The following is a 20,018-nucleotide window of genomic DNA, read 5'->3' on the forward strand; positions in this document are numbered from 1 at the left end:
ATGTCCACCAGGCTTCAGAATTTGCTCATAAGTACAAAGAAGAGCCAGGATACTCTTGAAATATTTTATTGATAGGTAAAATCAAGATAATTATTTTCCAAAGTGATGGAAATCTGTGAAGAAATTAACTGCAGATGCTCCAAAGAACACCACTTCAATCTATGAAGCAAGTATAATCTCATCTACAAATTTACTGTAAAGTTAAAATAACATTTTCAACATTGCTGATAAAAGGCACTGCATGTACTGTATATTATATGCATAAATGTAGCAGTGTACAGTACATGGTATTTTTTTTTATGCTGACAATGACAGTTAGATGCTTTAATGGGTAACAGGGGCATTCAGAAATTAAAAATGACAACAAAGAGATATAAAGATAATTTTTCTCATTTTTTTCCTAAAACAATTAAGATTATTCTGTTTACAAGGTACACATCGCCTAAATGAACTGTTCCACAACCATAACGTATTGTTAACAATTTTTAATTGTCCCGGTGTATTTTTCTTTTTTCCTGTTACTTAAGATTGCTTCAATATTTTAAGTTTATTCTTATGATGATGATGAGTTTTTCTTCAGCATCACCATTCCCTACATAATAAGTAAAAAATTCTGCTTTTGAGAATGCTGAACAGCAATAAGAAACATATGTGCTGGAAATTATTGCAACTCGAAACGACTGTAGTCACGTCTAGATGATAAATATAATTAATATTAATACTAGAAACATCATTGTTAATGAATATTTACTTAATTAAAATGGTTTTTTATTGTCATAAAAGTGTTTTTACAGTATTAACAGGCAGTATAAGAAGCTTCCACCTCCTCATTTCGTTTTTACTTACCATATTTTTTACTTTGTGAGTTAAGTACCGTTTGTTAACATTGCACTACTGCAGCTGGGAGGTACGTCACAAGCTTAGCATATTGCAAAGTATAAAGGATAGAGGAATCTGTATAATAGTTTAAACTCAATCTCCCTCTAGTGACGATAGCGAGAACTTGTTGAATACCTGCGAAATATTGCGTTATACCCTTCATATTATGTGACTTGATTGTATATTCTAGGAGTGTTTAAACGTCCTCGGTCCGAGCTTTATTGTTCACTTTGGATGAAAGGTAAGATCATATTTATTATTATTATTATTATTATTATTATTATTATTATTATTATGTCGATCATCACAAAACTAAAATGTAAAATTTAAAGTAAAATGCATTTTTAAACCTTGTTTTAACATCATGATTACAAATACTCGTGCGATGTAAAATTGTTATGTATTAGAAATTATACACTTAGTGGTTTTGTTTTTAACAGTGAAGCAAAACTTTCTGGAGTTTCGAATAATAAATGACCAATAAAAGTTTAGTATTTTCTCATTTAAAACAAACTGTAGAAACGTTTGTAACGCCACATGGTAAACATTTTCCCGAAAACGTATTAGCATTCACGGAAACGATGCCTCTGACTACTGCTTTCTGATGTCTGTTGTATTTATAGTCAGTAAATCACACCAGCCTCAGGGCAATACTTGAGATATGTTACTATTGTCTGTCTGTTTTTATCAGAGTCTCTCTAAAATATTGCCCAGTTTGTTTCAAATATAACAAACTGTTGCTTTTTTTCCAATGACATTTTTTCCTAATATATGTTTATCCTGAAAGTTGTCAGTAATCGTCATGCTGCTGAATTTATTTTGTAGAGATTTTAGGTCACAGGTTAATTATGAGTACTGTGTATATTTTATTTTTAGTGAACTGATCATGGTAATACATGTTTTAGTTCTGACTATGATTTGTGACAGTCAGTATCAAATACTTGCTGTAAACTGTAAAACCAAAGGAGCTGGGCCAAGCCACACTCCACTAATAATGGATTGTACCAGAGGTTATATATCCAAAGTTTTATAATGACAATGTGGAACCTCTACTGGCTGTTTCTTACCAGTTTAGCATATGGATTCAAGCTGTCAGTGTTTTTCAGTGTGGAATGCTTGCTGATTGCCATATTTTGCATGAGACCATCCATAAGATTAAGGATACAGTACCTTTTCAAGTTCCTGTAGTCCACTATGAGAAACACTGTATAGCCATGGACATGCTAGAGCAGATCTCGCACTGGAAAGGTCAGATTAATGATGAACCAACCAGATGCTGTACAAAATTAAATGGGTGGTCAAAAAAAAACAACAGATGTTGGGTTTAAGAGTTACCACCCACAATGCTCAGGAGTATCTGTTGTATAGAGGGAATCACATGAACTAGTATATTGCAGCAATACGACTGTGTGCAAGTTAGTTGTCTCATACAGGATTGCACAGAAACCCTAAGAGCACAAGATATACAGTAGCATCTAGGAGAATGGGAATGCAACCCGTGAGGTAAGAATCCTAGTAAATACCAGTTGCTTCTGTTAGGAGAGTCTGCTTTTGGCTGCAGCCAGGAGAATGAGCATTGCCCTAATCTTATAATGTGGAGGAACCTTTGTGGGGGTGGGGAGTGTTTTGCATGGTTTGGCCGTTGTGAAGACACTACACAGGTACTACATTAGGGCTACACGTTACCATTGGTGTTGATTGCACTTAAGGGTGAAGGCTGGAACATATAAAAAGAGGATCATACACAATGTTGTACAACAGAAAGCGTAACACTGTGGTTCATCAGACGTATAAAATCAGCATTGTTTTTTAGTACAATTGTTTTACTGCATTTGAAACAACACTGCTGAAAAAGTGGCCTAGTACTCTACCAGCTGTTTATTAAAACTTGACAGGAGTGTTCCTTCTAGGAATAAATAATGCAAGGCTATCATATCACCAGATTAATTAAAGAAATTTCCTTAGGTGGCATGATTGCCTGATTGACTGGGATGTGAATATAAGCGTACTGTATGCATCATTATCTAGACAACCAATTAATTAGCTGTTCAGGTGGCAGTCCCCAGCCCTTAAAAGAGGCTTTCAGGGGACCAGGTGAAATTTAGTTTTGAGGCTGTGGTTTAAATTCTGATCTGTGAGTCCACACATGACTGAGACTGTATTTGTCAAGGTTGACGGTGGACAGACAACCTATTACATACTTTGATCCTTTGGACATCAACATTTACTATACTTAAATCTTCAAAATTCAAAACAGCATTTTTTATTACAAAATAAGTGAATTTGTAACACATAAAAATCTAATGTTAATAAAACATTTAGTAATTATTTGTTTTATATATAATCGATGTGCATATAACCTTTGTGATATGCAGTTCTGCATTTTGTTGTATTATGCATATTAACTGATCAAAATACAATCATAATTCTATTTATGAATGCATAATTTAAAAAAAGTGACTAACTGACCATTGATACACTCAAATGATGCACAAGCACTAAATCTCTCATTACTGATACAAGTGATGAGGTACTTTACCTATTGAGGGTCAACCCTGGACAGCATGGTGGTGCAAAGGTTAGCATTGCTACCTTGTAGTGCTGGGGTTCTGGGTTCAATTCCAGACTTTGGGTGCTATCTGGCTGATGTTTGTATGTTTTCTTTGTGTGTTTTCTCCATGTGCTCTGGTTTCTTCCCACAGTCCAAAGACATACTGGTAGGTCAATTGGCCTTTGGGTGTGAATGTGTGCGTGTGCTTGATTGTGTCTCTGTGTGTCCTGCGATGGACTGGCTTCCCATCCAGAGTGTATTCTGCCTTGCACTTGTTGTTTGCTGGGATAGGCTCTGGCTCCCTGATTTGCATGATGCCTTTATAAAATGGGTGGATGGATGTCTAACTTGGTTAAAATCAAGAAAGAAAAACACATCAAGGAAAGAGCATGCCCTGCTTATCAAGAGAACAATGCCTTCATACTATTGATATGTTGGAAGGTGGACTAACTCACCTGAGGTGCATTTGACAGCAGTCAAACCAAGTGCTCTCTAGCAATGAATGAAGGTTTTGTGTAATCCAACTTGAGGATTGTCAGTCAGTGTGGAACAGATATGCAGAATGCTTGCTTCGGCAGCACATATACTAAAAGTGGAACGATACAGACATGCATGATGGTACACTAAATATTCTGTTATTTTGTACAACAGACCATTTGTTGGGAAAGTCCAAGGGTGTTGATCTAAACACGAGTTTCATGTCTCTACAGAACATGTACAGTAGTCATTGATGGCATCCTGACTGCTTTGAGCTACACTGATGAAGCCCTGGGACCTTGTTGCCCTACCTCTGGGCTCATCCTGAAATGACAGCATTCCAACAATGCATGTCCTCAGGCTGCCTGAGTAACAATGACTTTTTTGTGAGATGAGAATGTAACAGTTAAGTCGTGGAACATTTGTGGAATGGGCTGGGATGATGTGTGGCATCTAGGGCTCAGAGACCAGTGAACAGGCACATGCTTGCTCTGGTTCTACAAGATGCATGGGACAAAATCCCACAAAAATGCATCTGCAACACGGCCCAAAGAATATATCACAAATGTACAGCTTATATTGCTATCAACATTAGCCATCCATACTAATAGCATGTGACTTTCACAGGAGACCTTGTATTGAAGAAATAATTAATTTTACTTTTATCAATTATTTTTAAACATATGGCAACACCTGCTACCTGCTTTATTAGGTTTTGTATTTTCCTAATAACTTTATGTATTTCAGGTTTAAATAGTTTCATTTCATGCTCAGTACATTTGGTGAATTTATATTTAAATATATCAATGAATTTATAGTTTTTTAGACTTTGAAGTTAGAGTATCAGCTTTCAAATAAATAATTTAGCTATTAACCTAAGCATGAAGTCTAAGCATGAGGTGTATTATACTTAATTAACAAGGTAAGTATTACTATCTGTATTGCTTATTGTTGAATAAATAACAATGGTGAAAATAACAAGGACTGAGACTTACAAATTCACCTTAAAAAGACCCTTTGTTGCAAAAGTTAATCATATTTTCAATGGTTCTATTCATTCCTGTTCTGTTCAAAATATAAGGAAGTCAGTACTAAATCATTTTAGTTGAGATCCATAACTCTAACAAACAGGGACAATGAATGTCTTTTATATATAGACAGTACTACGCCACATTTTTATTTTTTCTTTCATCACAGTGTTTAACATTGCTATCTCACTGTAGTGTGTCCTGAGTTCGATTTCAGACCTGGGATGCTCTCTGCGTGGAGGTTGTACGTTCTTCCCAGGCTCACGTGGGTTTTTTTGCCAAATGCTCCGTATTCCTCTCGAAGTCCAAAGACATTCTAGTAGGCTCATTGGCTTCTGGGAAGACAGGCCCTGGTATGAGTCTGTGTGTATTTGTCTGTGTAAACCCTGAGCTAGCTTGCTGGGAAAGGTTCCTCTGCGGCAAGTATTGGATAAAGCGGTTAGAAAACATATGGATGATCAGTTAAGGATTATTCCTGTCAGTGCAGTTCCACAACTCCTTGTCAGACAGCAGAATCATTCTCTCACATTTCCTTATGCTTTGTTTTTTAATGCCAACCCAGCCACCTTATCTGCAGTATTTACTGTAAATATGGACTGTTCTACAGAAAATTGCAGCCAATCTGAGCTCCTTATATGGTCCAGATTGTTATGCTAACAACTAAAATAGTTATGCTAACACACTAAAATACCTGCTTCCATATCTGATTATGCCTCTGTGGTTTTAGAGTCAATTTGGTGGCTTTCCCTCAAATAAGAATAGCAGATAGGGCATTTTTCAGGGAATAGCAGATTGGTTACATTTTAGAATGGCAGGAAAAATACAGCCTTCCTTCCTTCTGAAGAGGGATGTTGTGTCATGCATGATTATATGTCCACAACAAGAAGAATGTAGCTTAGCTATTTAAAGGACAATATATTGTAGTTTTGCTTCTGTCACCCTAAACATATTTTACAAATGAGAACTTGGGTGAGCTGAAATATACGGTATAGTGAAGATGTACAGTGCATGACGAAATTACTTCACTGATGTAAAGAAGGTTGTAAATGAATGTTGTTTGTAGTGTTCAGTATTTAGTCTAAGGAATCACTAAGTACTGAATTTAATTCGGGTTAGAAAGAATGTACAGTAGTTGATATTGCAGTAAACTAAACTGTAGTTAAACTAGGCAGTGTCAGTTTAAAATTATCCTTTGGTTTTGTTTGTTGTATTGACTAGTGAAACATTCTACTACAAATTAATGAAATGTTTTTGTCTTTACTCCTGTAATGAAAAAAGCTCTTTTTCTTAATATCACACTGGAAGAAAGCTCAGCATCTGTGTTATATTTTTCATTAATTCTAAGTTTATTTAAAAAAACACTCTTCATTATTATTATTTCACAAAATAAAAAATAGATAGCAATGCTGACTTCTCACAGTATGATTGTTGCTGTCTTTTAAAAAGGATTCTCAAAAAATAAGGAAATAAGGGCATACCTAAACAATTTGAAAGTAATGTCTCTTCTAGATGTCACGGTGTTGACAACAGGTCTGCTGCGATGGACTCATAGTTCAATGATTGATAATCTCCTATCAAGCCACAAGAGATTATGTTCACTGCTTTTGTCTGTGGTATGCCATGCCTAAAAGGCAATGGTTACCACTGTGAATACATTTAGAATACATCATTCCTGTTATAAATAACTTTCCTTTACCTCAATGCACCGAATCAATTCCTTATTGTTAAAGCTCATCAGAATTAATGTACAGGAGCATGGTTGTGCAGTGTATATAGGGAGCCGTGTGACTGGGAAATCATGGTTCAATTTCCATGAATTTACAGTGACTGGAAACAACATTGACATGAAAGACACACCAGGGATAAAACAAATTACTCTACAAGGGATGTACAGTACTACAGAACTGGGAATCCCAACAAGTAGATGACTAATGGACAGAGATTAAAGACAAACCTCTATCTTATTTGATTAAATTAAAGCAAATACCATGTTTCTAAGCTTAAAAACACAAGGCATACAGAGTTACAATACAAAAGTTCATTAGCCAATGGAACTCCATTTCCATGCGTAGTAGACATATTACTGTTTTGTAGTGTAGTGAACATTCTCTCCGTCATTGTTAGTTTTTTGTTGCACAGAAATTTCTTTCTCCAATACAGCAAACACGCAACGTCTAATTGTTCCTCCAAATAAAACATATATAGAACTTCTGAAGTGCTGCTCATTTGTTAATATTGTTATTATCATTAGCTGCCAAAAGGTGGAAATATACACCTATTTTTTAAAGTCTGCATGTCTGAGAATATACATAAAATTAATATACAGTATATCTTAATTTGTTCTGTTCTGAATGAAATTATAGTGTTTAAATCAATTGGTAAGTGTTCTATTTCAAGTCTAAAGAAAAGCCTTAAAAGAGTTTGTTTGTGAGATCCATGATATAGATGATTTGCTTTATCCAGTCTCTCCAAGCTTAGATTTTTTAATACGGCACATTTTACAGATATCAGAGCTTTATAAAACCATATATGTAAAATATTTTGTAGTTTCCATTAAAGTTGTTTTAGTTCTTGTTTACATCACAAAACTGTAGCTTAAGGCCTAGACAAAAGTAAATGCTTTGGCACACCTGTCAATTATAAATTCTAAACTTTTGTGAAATTGTCTAAAGTAAAATAAATAAATTTCTGTCAAACAAAAAGCCACCAGTAGACCATGGTTTTTCAATTGTGCTGGAAGAGGTGGCTGAACTAAATTTCAAGACATGGCTGGATAAGATCTTTGGATTGCTTAGCTGCTAGCAACCAAGCAAGTTTGGTGAGTTGAACTGTTTCCTTTCATACATTTGAACTATTAATTGTAACATTTTCTTACAATATACTGTATGTCTATGAAAGTGGCATTTAAGACAGTGAAGGCCATTGTGAATTACCTATAAAACCTATAGGTTTATATACCTATACAATTTTAATATATAAAAATCATCTGTTGTATTTTAGTGTTTTTCCATTAATTTTGGACTGTACTAATGTCTGAATATAAATATTCCAGCACAAACGTAAATGTCTTACAAGATCAGGGCTGAAGTGGATACATTATTTAATTTGTGTGTTGACATATACTGTAACCATATTGATATTGCCAAGGTTGGATCCAAACGTGTACCACAGCTATGTGGTAGTTGTCTCTGTTAGCTTCCTTTGCTTAAAACTTTTCTGAGTTTTAAAACAATTACAAAATTCTTACTTGAGGTGATTCATTTCCAAAAGTCAAAACGCTGAGGGATTTCATGCACAAACATATCCACTTCAACAGCAGCGTGGTTAATAAAGGCTATTTTATTCTAGAAACATCTGGTGGGAATTTTTAGGTTTGCTAGCTTTGAGGCAAAGTATTTTCCTTCCCAGGAGTGTAACCTATCAAGATGTTATGACAGTTAATTGAATCATGGCTATTTTAAGAACAAATTACAAATGAGCGGAAGCTTTTTGGCACATTTAGCGTCTTTGGTAGTTACTATAGTAGCTATCTGACCTCAGGTTCAACCATTTGTTTTGGGTTTTTCATTCCATACTCCCAAAAGCCTTTGTGTATAGATCTGCCTCTTGTTCTTACTTTTAAATGCACCTCTACATACAGTAGTTTCCACTTGTGTTCTCTGGTTCTTGTTTCACAGTTCATGTTTCTATATAGAGGTTTACTGTATTGACTTTGTCAACGCCTTTAAGGATTTTGGGTGGATTATGTGTGTACAGAATTTGTGTAACATCTGGTAACTAGATGTCCAATATTTTGACATAATGATTGCTGTAAAGAACAGGGTCAGCTGCCAGTGTGCTACAGTCAGCACCTGGATTCTCGTGCCTTCCTCATCCTACCAGGCAAACCAACAAGTGTTAATTCTTACGTAATGTCTGGGTAGCCTTACTTTTTCTTGTCAATTGACAGCTGCCACTTAAACAAAAATAAGTTAGCTGTAGTTATAAACTCTCTTGTGTGTTTTATTTTCAACATTGTTTGACAAGAAAAGCTCCAATTGCAGAATATATAAACTATAAGGGGTAGATGATAAATATGTTTGCTGACTTTCACTGCTTCTCAGATTGCTCTGAGTGCTCTTGACAAAGGTGATATTATGAGCTTCTAGCAGTTAACACCCTTTTCATCAGAGGAGACATGCAACACATAACACGATTTGTTGAACCCATAAGAAGGGTATGTTCTCAGCTTTGTCTTCTTAACACTTCATCTTGATGCTAAAGAACAGGTTTGTCAGTTTTCTCAGCATGGTATTTATTTTTGGTTTTGCTTTGGTTAGGAAATAAATCAAGTCCCTCCTTTAAGTTACTTACAACAATTTTCAGTACAAAGACAAATTGTTAATGCGAGATTTTCTTGGGATTCCCAGTATATCATTGCTTACAGTATTACATACTGTATGTGCCAGAACACATAAAATATAAAAGAATAAAATATTGTTTTATATATTGAGCCAGATAAATACATTTTTATTATTTTGTTTTCAACAAAAGAAACTGTACATGATTTTCTCAGACCTTATTCAGTATGTACTGTATATATATATATTATTTTTCAATACTAATCCATTGACACATTGCGATTCAGCATTGATTGGAGGTGAAACACATCCTTTTCTTACACCACTGTAAACCTGCAAGCACCCAGAAAACTGCAGGAGTTTCTGTGTTGTCTTGGCCAACTAATAGCTCTCTACCCATGGTAATCCTCATCCACACTGGCGGCACTGCTTAAGGAACTCTAGTCACAGTCAGCTAGTACCTCCCTCAGGCTGAAATGCCGAACAGTGGTGTTCTGGAACTCAAGAACTATTCAGTCAAGCGCTATTACTATTTGAGTAATTCAGGAGCCCAACATTGTCAGCCAGGTCACTGTCAGTTTCCAGACAGATGGATTGGTCTCCCAGCTTTTTGTCATCTAAATTCCTAAATCTCATACAGACAGAAGAGCACTATGCTACTTGCAAAGGTTTCATAAAAGTGCCTGCTGCACCAACTAGTGGTGTGCATCTTCTGCATTGCCAATAAGCTAATAATTAGTTATTTAAGAAACTAGTACCTTATTATTACTAATTGAAGAAAAACTGTCCTATTGAACTGCTGTGGAAATGCAATATCCTAAGAGGTATTCTCATCAATGGTAATCATTACACTGAAAGTTCACTACCCACTTTCCTTTGCTCTCTGCTCTCTTCAGTCTCTCCTACATACTGAAGAATCTCTGTATATATACAACCTAATAAGTGTTAGAGGTATTTTGTGTATGAAATATAATAAAGTGGAGCAAAGAGTTTTAATCTTTAAAGTTACTAAATAACCTTTATCCAACAAATGCTTTAACAGCCAAGATGAGTTTTCAAATTTTCAGCATGCTGAAGTGGTGGCTACCTAATATTTAAAAGCCACAAATGTTTTTTTTCCCCTTTCATCCAGTTTAGAAAAATATGGAGAGAAACTGTTAGGAATAACTTTGTGTTCATTGATTTTGGACACTCTTCATTTGGAAAATTGACACAACAGGAACCTGGAATGGCATATGGTTGGCATACAACCTTGACCTCCGTACCAATGAATTCATTATGTGTATGAGAACATTTGCACAATTTTAAGGGGAGTTCTGACAGGACCCAAAAATTATTTTTCTTTAGTAAATAAATATGTATTCTAAAAGAGCATTTATTTTGGTACCTCTTTCATTAATTTATAAGTTTCCAATAAATTTGTAACTAAAAGAGAGAAAACAATAATAGGCTATTAATACTAATGCTTAACTATGTATATTATTTTAATTTAAGGTCCAGAAGGTTCTGAAGATCGCACTGTCTGCAATATTACAATGAATACATGGATATTAAGATCATTAATAATGGTTTTGTTACTGCCATTTTTACTTGGAGATGATGATGATGATGACGAAGATGTCCGAGTTGGTATGTATATATTATTTTTCTAGTTACTAGCAATTGCAAAATTTAAAATGAAGAAGGAGAGTAAGCAACTGAAAGAGAACAGCAAAGAAATGGAAATGTAAAACGATATAACCAAGATGTGTTCCATCATGATTTTTACAGTAGAAGCCATAGCTTCTAATGAATCTCTGATAATGATCTTTAATGAATCATTCATGTATATCATCTGCTTGTGCATTTCATACATGTGTTTCACCCAACTGGTGCTTAAGTTAAGGCTTGAACGTTTTATACCATTTTGGGATTTTAAAACATGTTGTCAGTTTCATAAATGATCTTAGGTGTCTGATTATGACATTTAACTGTTTATGGGATATGAGCTAGTGTAGACATATTGACCATTATAAACATATTCCGTGGATTCCTACTAGCTAATACTCTTTGGGACAATCCTATTGCATACTGGAAAAACAGTGCAGGAATAAAAAGTAAAATCATACATGATTTTCCATTCAGTTTTATCTGGGGAAAATTGAAAAGGTAGATTGATGTGCTTAGATTAGCTATTTTTACCATGTTTTATTTTTCTTAGTTAAACATAACATTGAATAAATTATGACAACAACACTTGTTTGTGACTGCTGTACAGTCTGTTTAAATGGAATGTAAAAGCTTGTCTAATTCTTGTTTGAAGGCTGCAGAACAGCAGTGAATGACTTGGTGTATATCATTGATGGCTCCTGGAGTGTGGGATACACAGACTTTGACACTGCCAAGAACTGGCTCATAAACATTACGAGTGGCTTTGATGTGGGTCCCCAGTACACACAGGTGGGTGTTGTTCAGTACAGTGACACTCCCAGGTTGGAGATCCCTTTGGGAAAACATCAGAGCAGCCAGGAAGTCATTGAAGCCATTGGTAAAATTAAGTATCTCGGAGGCAACACTCAGACTGGCAGAGCCATCAAATTCGCCACAGATCATGTTTTTCCATCATCTCAGAGGACCAACACAGCCAAGAACCGAATCGCAGTGGTTGTGACAGACGGGAAGTCACAAGATGATGTTGTAGATGCCTCAGTGGAGGCTAAAGCCCAGAACATCATCATGTTTGCTGTAGGGGTGGGCACTGAAATCACCAAGTCTGAGCTGGTGTCGATTGCCAACAAGCCCTCTTCAACCTATGTACTGTATGCAGAAGACTACACTACTATTGGCAGAATAAAGGAAGCCATGCAACAGAAGCTTTGTGAAGGTAGGACCGCAAAAATGTAAAGATTCCACTAGTTTCCAGGTCTTTCTGCATCAGCAACACTTTGACATTTCTTGCTACATGGACATGGTTGCTGACAATACAAAAATAATATTTTCAAGATAAATGATTTGAATATTTGTATATGCATTATTTTATTATTAATGACCCCGCTGATACATCATTCAGACATTTTGTAAAAAGTTAGAGGATAAGCCAAGTATTTAGTATTTAAATATTTTGTTGACATGTATATAGTAAACTGAAATTTAATCTTGTTCAGTTTATATGTTAATTTGTTTCAATTTAAAGACAACAAGAAATCTATGTCCTTTCCTAGACTGCCAAGTTGATCCAAAGCCATTTAGCATGCTAGAGTCCATAGATTTTAGAAACCATCAGATCTTGTGTGGTAAACGTTTAATCATGGGAATATGAAACAAACACAATTCTATAGTTACCTACTGTATATTAATAGAGTCCACTCAGTTGTCACTAACAGCAGGTGAATTGGCAGTTCACATGTGGGATTAATAAGGGTACTCCTATGACTTTCTTAGGAAACAGAAGGGAAGTGAAGCCACAATGTCAGGCCTGGGGTCTGAAATTACAGTGAAAGAAAGCTATCTTTTTGTGGTTAAACAGAGAGATGACAAGCATAGACAGGAAAGCATATTTTCCAGGTTAGATTGAATATTTTAGTTTGAATCTCATTTATTTTGAAACACAAATATGTTGAGCCCTTTATTTTATCCTGTCAATATTATATTACTATAGTTTTACAAATTTTACAAATTACAAACACCATGAGTTAATATATGTTCGAACTACACTGTTCACTTCTACTTGTATTTCACACTTGTTATGTCAGGTCAGACAAGTTGGTCTCACATGTTGTTTTCTCCAGAATCTGTGTGTCCAACCAGGATTCCTGTAGCCTCTCGTGATGAGAAGGGTTTTGAGTTGATGCTGGGTTTAAAAATTAACAAGAAAGCACAGAAAATACAGGGATCCCTGATGTCAGAGACAGCCTTCCTCCTGAGTTCTCAAGTGGACATAACAGAGAATACAAGGTGGGTTTGATCTTTCCATTGCTCCTTGTCATGTTCACATGTTCAGATTGTTTGACATTGTTTACAGTGAAGAAAATGTAGGATCTACTTAGGACTTTTTTATATTTATTTTCCTAAGTATATTAAATGTGTTTTATTTGTCATATACTTTACATGGTGGTGACTGAGGTACTAATTAAAACAACTTAGGATCAAGGCACTCCATTGGAAAACTGGGTTAAAATGTTTTTTATAATGTTGTAAAATGTGCTAAAGCTTCTGGTAACTTAGTGATTTTTATACATTAGAACTCAACATTCTGTGTTGCCTAGGAGACAAGGTATAGTACAGCCAGCAGCTCAGCCTAGTCTATGAAACATATTTTTCTGAGTTTATAGTTTTAATCAGTTGGTTTAAATGCATGTGTTTCCACCATTCATGTGTTAAACCACATTTTATAGCCAATTAAATTATCTTTTTTACATATGCAGTAAGATTTTAGACACAAAATTCTTAAGTTTATCACAATTTCGTCTGAGAGGAGTTCTGAATAACCTGTATTATTCAAATTGTCAAGTGATTCCAGTGGTATTACTCGACAGTTAAAAATTAAACCTTAATGTACACTGGTATTCCAAAATATCATGTAGAAATATGTTGAATCCAATTGATTCTAAGGTGGATTTAATTGCCCTTCATTGAATACTGCTTATGTGCTGTTAGACAAATTTTGAGTTTGGAAAAGAAAGTATTTGTGAGTAAAATGGTAGTGTATGAACAGGGTAACTTTTAACATCAAGAGATAGTTTCATAAACAGTGATTCATTAAATAAGCATTAAGTAGTAATAAAGGTTTGTTTCTGTTATCTGAATTATCCCGTTACTGATATCATGTTTTTTGTGTCTTGTTTGTTTCTTTTACTAATTCTGATTATGTTGCATTATTTTAATTGGCACTCTTTTTATTATACTAATATTGCTTTATTTATACTTTAATATTATACTTTAATATTGCTTTTTGTTTCTGAAAGTATTCCTCCATCCTGAACAAGTTTATAATATGAAATATTTTGTTGTATTTGTATAATAACTTTCATCCTAAAGGACAGAACATTTTATATAAGCAGGGAATCACCTATAAAGTCCACTAAACTAAAATCCAACCACAAGGTCCAGCACCCATTAGGGTGTGTCTCAGCAGCCATTCTACACCAGCGGGTGCAGAGAAGAGCAGAACTGGTTGAAAACTAAAAAAATAATTAGGTTTAGATACAGTAGGTCATATTGTGCAAGTCTAAAGTCGAATTTAGCTAGGACACTGCCTTTAAAGTTTACAAACAGTTTCATGAGATTTTTAAAGGGGAACTGCAAAACAATTTTTACATGTCAGGGTTATAAAGAATTGGCATTGATAAGTACATTTCAAACCACAATGAAAGTATAAAGTGTACAACCTCCAATTTACATCAGAAAATTGATGAAATTTCCAGGTATGCATTTTGTCACATTGTGTCAATGTCTGAGATTCAAAACAAGACAACAAAATATCTGGTGGCATGAAGCTGCCCTGTTACATTGTAAACAAGCACACTTGTTAACCTCTTTTAATTCAATAGAAAGATTGCTCTTACGATAAAAAGTATCACTTATATAGTGAAGATAGATTTTATCTATTTTTCTATCAAGCACTGATATTCCTCTCACTGCATTCCAAAATTTCATATGTAGTACAGTATATGTCCGATCCCAACTTGTCAATATTTGAAAACGAACCTATTTTTTGTAGTAATAATGCACATACTTTAGACCATGTGAATGTTGCTACTGTATTTATTTTTATATAAACATACAAGGTGACATTGTTTGTAGACCAAGTTTCCCTTTTTGCTTACAGGGACTAGTGAGCAGGAAGGGCTCACTGTATGTCACAATTAGTGAAAAACTCTTGCTCTTGCCAGTGGCGAGACCAATGATTTGCAACAACATGGCAACCACACAGTACTTTCACAAAGTTTATGATTTTGCACTCAATAAGAAATGTTTAAAATTAATGAATGAATGAATTTATTTTGTTACTGAGATTTCATACATCTTCTGAGAAATTGAGAAATTGAGAAACAGTTCCGCTTTAACAACAAAGTAGTCAAGCTGGCAGTTTAAAGGATGAAGGATGGTATCTCCTAGTGAGCCAGTAATCCCTGTCACTGTTCTGAGGGACTGCTTTGGAAATAATGTTCCATAGGAAAAGGCCACCACAAACTACCAACACCACCATGTCAACGTTATTTTCTTTAGAAGTCTCTCATATAGTATCCCAGTATTGACCAGGCCCACCTTTACAGAAAATGTCTATAGAAGACTTTTACTGTATATACTGTAGGTATCTAAAATCCCCGATTAGAACATTTATTAAGGTTATTATTATAATAACAACAGCCTCGTTTACTTTCCTAGATATAAGGCTACAAAATGATAGCACCGCCGCCTAGCTGAAGTGCATAAGTAGTTTAGAACATTTGTTTATATTATATTAGCAAGTATTTCTAATGACATCTTCAGGTGCCTGTGTAACATTTTTTCATCACCATTTAATGCAAACACTTTATCTGAACATTTGCTAAAGGCCAGTTAATGCAGAAATAACTGCAAGAAATCAAATGAAACAAACAATAGTGGAATAAGAAGTAGGAAACCAAATTAAAGCAAAATACAGATGACATAAATTGCTATTTTAAGGCAGGTTAGATCAATGATACTGAGAATCACAATAGATTATATGCTGGGTTTTTGTGTGCTTAAAATAAATGTTGTGTTTCCTTAGTTTTTATCTAAATACATGTAATTTATCCTATCCTATCCTAAAATAATAACAACAATATATACTATAGCAGAATACTTCCTCATTGCTAAAACAGGACAAAGATACTGAATCCTTTCATTTTTTGTTCCTTATTTTTCCCGTGTTTGGTTTCTAAAATTCTAGAGATATATTTCCTGAGGGTCTTCCTCCATCATATGTATTTGTGGCCACTCTTCGTTTAAAATCACCAACAAACAAAGAAAGGTTTGACCTTTGGAGAATTCTGTCCAGAGACAACATTCTTCAAGCAGCAGTGACAATCAATGGTGGAGAAAAAACAGTTACCTTCACAACAACTAGCCTTATTAGTGAACTTCAGTCTATCATTTTTGATGATGGACACTTAAAGGTTTGTGAAAGCTCTACTTGACATGTTTCTCTTTTTCTTAATGCTGCTCTGAAAATTTTGGCTTGTACTGGAATATTGTTTTCCCATACACACAAATAGCACCACTTCAGAACTGTTTTAATGTACTAGATTAAAAGTATCTTCAACTAAAAATAGATTCTTAAACACTCTGTCTGAGTACTAATGTCAAAGATTTGTATGTGAATGTTGCTTATAGATTGTGAGCTTTTGAAGTTGTGAAGTATTACTATTATTATGCACATAAGTTGATTTCTAAGAAAATTAAATATATCTGTACTTTTTCTGAAACCATCAATATTGTAACGCATATGGCCTCCATTGCTTGTGAGAGCCGGCTTACCAGCACGGTGACGTCACCGCCCTTCCCTGTGGATAGCAGGGACCTCAGCCGCAGGGCTGATGGGAGATTTCCCTTTGGCTCAAGAGGCTGGGTCCCTGTTGAGTGATGCCGGAGGCCTGGGTTTGAGTCCCTGATGGTGGGGGGCTGTCCTGATGCAGCAAGCGGTGAGGGTGTCCATGTGAACCCTGAAGCGTTACATTGGTGTTAGAGTGGGATGGGATAGCCCTTTGCTGAGGACAGCGAGTTAAGTGGGGGAGAGTGTAATGCATACGGCCTCCATTACTTGCGAGATCTGGCTTAACAGAGCGGTGACGTCACAGCCCTTCCCTTTGGATAGCAGGGACCGCAGCCGCCGGGCTGAGGGGAGATTTCCCTTTGGCTCAAGAGGCTGGGTCCCTGTTGAGTGACGCTGGAGGCCTGGGCTCGACTCCCCGATGGTGGGGGGCCGACCTGATGCGGCAGTGGCGAGGGTGCCCATGTGAACCCTGAAGCGCTACAATATTGTTGGGAAAATGTTTAAGTCCAAAGTCAGATATTATAAAAAGACATAATCAAGTATTCAACTGTTTTTGGAATTTCTTTTTCAATTTTCTGTAATTTTAATGTAACTTAAAATATTTTATCTGGCTAATATTTCATATTCCAAAAGCTAGAGTATGGCATATTGTCAATTTTCCTTTTGGCAGGATGAGTAAAAAGAAAATTCATTTTGGCAAAGAATGAATTAAGCATTTAAATTCATCAAGACATTACAGTTTTGCCACACGAATATGTAGCAACATGACCAGGTTACACATAAGGTTTTTTTCCATATTTTAATACAGCTTTAACAATTTTAAAAATAAAGAGATAGACAGACATCACATCAATTTTATATTAAAATGTATATTCTGATAGCAAAAACACTAATGTTTAAACTTGTAGTCATTTACAAATTTAAGGACAATCCTTAAATTTATAAATGTAAAAAGAAACGTAATTTAGAAATGATGAAAATGTTTATTTCCTTTTACGTCATTGACAAAATGATAGTGTTACAAAATATTAATTTAAAACACATCTGTATAACTTCAAAATCAGGTGTTTTATATATATGTGCTACTACTGTACATACATATAAATGTAAAGGAGAGCAATGCAGTAAAACATTTGAAATAATCTGTATTTTTGAAGGTAATTTGCTTAGAGATGGTATTCTGTTCCTTGATTCATAATTTAATTTTAAGATATAATTATCTTATAAATGTTTACTATATTACAAAGCTTAGAATGTTCAGAAAATTGGTACAGTACATTGCTATTTATGACCTGATTGTGTACAATGGGTTTATCAAATGATTGACTAAAAATGTAACAAATACCTGCCCTGATTCCAGTATATTATACTGTAGGAACTCTTTGATGAAGATTGGCACCAGCTTAAACTGCTTGTTAAAGCGAAGCACATAACATGCTTTCTGGATGATGTCCAGATTGAAGAAAAGCCTCTGGAACAGGTTATCCCAATCTATATTAATGGAAAGACGCAGGTTGCCAAGCGAGTGAAGAGGGAGGCAACTGTACCAGTGAGTTTGCACAGAAACGTTTTTTGTTAGCTACGGTATATATTCACACTTTGCAGTTTTGCCAACTTTGTGTAAAAAATGTGTGTTAAAATTGTTTCAATAGCTAGTTTATCTTCTACACATAATTTGTTGTGGATATGTTAGATACAACCTGACAATAAAAACTGACTTCGTTATTCATTCGATTGGCACAGTGTCACATTTTTTATAAGAAAACATTCTAAGATGTGTACGTGAATAATTATACTTGCTTTCCACGATTTCCTACTGTTCAATTTCAAGATTGTCATGTCCATGGATGGTCATCAGACAAAAAAAGTGATAAATATGCAGAGGCACTCACATTGAATATGGTTGCACACAGATCCTTCTTTCTGCCACCCTGAATGTATCATAGAGTACAATTTCTAGGATAATAAAATCACTGGTAATGGCAACAGGCTTCTCCATATCTTTTATACTGCTACTCAACAGATACAAAATCTCCATAGGTGTTTATGTCTCAGTGCAGACAGTAGCTCCATATGATGTCTGAGGTCAACGGAGGCCTGATCTATTAGTATGTTATGGCAGGAGAAACTGAGTTGGGCCACAGAAAGCATCAGTTGAGCCTAGAATGACTACAAACCAGCTACCTTAATTTATGTCTCATATAGACAAGAGGACAAAGACATAGAGAAGAGGGAGATTTCTGGGCCCACATGTTGGAGAACACGAAAAATATGGAGCTTGGTAATTTACCTTTTGTGGTGGGATTAAATAATAGATAAAACCCATGGATTTTACAGCATAAATGTTGACATGACAGGAGTGAGATACAGAAACAAAATCCTCAGCTATGTTGTGAAATGTTTTGCATGTGCCACTGTCCCCAAATTGCTTTGATAGATGATAAATCTTTCCCCCATTCATTGGTTTGGGATGCCTGGCCTCCGTTGAAACAGGAACCCCTGTGTCCTTATTGGCACTGCACCCACTGTGTGTTGCTGTGGGGCTTACCTTACCTTCACTATTCTCATGTGTGGGCTCAGGTGCTGTTGCTGTGAGCCAAGACCTAAAGACACCCATTAGGGTAAATAATAGAAAAGCTAATGGCCAATTCTAAATTAATAGAATAAAAAAATTAATTCAGAAATGCTTCAATCCAGGAGCTTTAATTTCTGTATTTGTTTTCTTGTTTAGATTGAGATACAAAAACTGAGACTTTATTGTGATCCTCAGCAAAGTGAAAGAGAGACGGCATGCGAAATCTACTCTGTGGTAAGGGCCTTGGTGTGAAATACCATATACAGTACTTGAATAACTATTTGCATTATAAATGTGCAGATGCTGATACACTTACTTTTTACTTTTACTAGTTTTGCTTCACCTTGTGAATTACATGCATATTTGTAAAAAGCAAACAAAAATATATTTTATTTTTCTCACTTAAATGCCAATATTTATTTGTTTGAATGATGCCCTTTTATTGGGGACTTTCATTTTAATACTTTTGATGTATTACTTTAAAGTTTATATTATTAGTTATACGTTATTTTCTCAAGGGACTTGCATTATGGTCACTGCTTCCTGTTGTGATAATTGACTGTCCATGCTCTCGTTTACTTATTTTACAAAAAAGAATAACAAGTAGAGTTTAGAAACTTACTATAAAACAGTACTGGGAGCAGATGTTGATTTAGAAAATAGCCAAAAC

At 35.2% G+C, this 20,018-nt stretch overlaps 1 protein-coding gene across 1 annotated transcript in view; it reads left to right on the forward strand.

The window, feature by feature from the left end:
- Positions 1-1,046: 1,046 nt before the first annotated feature.
- The window catches only part of LOC102685455 (collagen alpha-1(XXI) chain), a 71,507-nt gene continuing 52,535 nt past the window's right edge, over positions 1,047-20,018 (forward strand). Inside the window, exons 1-7 of the mRNA XM_015354104.2 lie at positions 1,047-1,120; positions 10,770-10,904; positions 11,578-12,138; positions 13,043-13,208; positions 16,171-16,396; positions 18,149-18,322; positions 19,505-19,582. Coding sequence (XP_015209590.2) covers positions 1,114-1,120; positions 10,770-10,904; positions 11,578-12,138; positions 13,043-13,208; positions 16,171-16,396; positions 18,149-18,322; positions 19,505-19,582 — 1,347 coding nt within the window. The 5' untranslated portion in view covers positions 1,047-1,113. The remainder of the gene's footprint in view (positions 1,121-10,769; positions 10,905-11,577; positions 12,139-13,042; positions 13,209-16,170; positions 16,397-18,148; positions 18,323-19,504; positions 19,583-20,018) is intronic.

Source organism: Lepisosteus oculatus, chromosome 6, assembly GCF_040954835.1.
Source record: "Lepisosteus oculatus isolate fLepOcu1 chromosome 6, fLepOcu1.hap2, whole genome shotgun sequence".
NCBI lineage: Eukaryota > Metazoa > Chordata > Actinopteri > Semionotiformes > Lepisosteidae > Lepisosteus > Lepisosteus oculatus.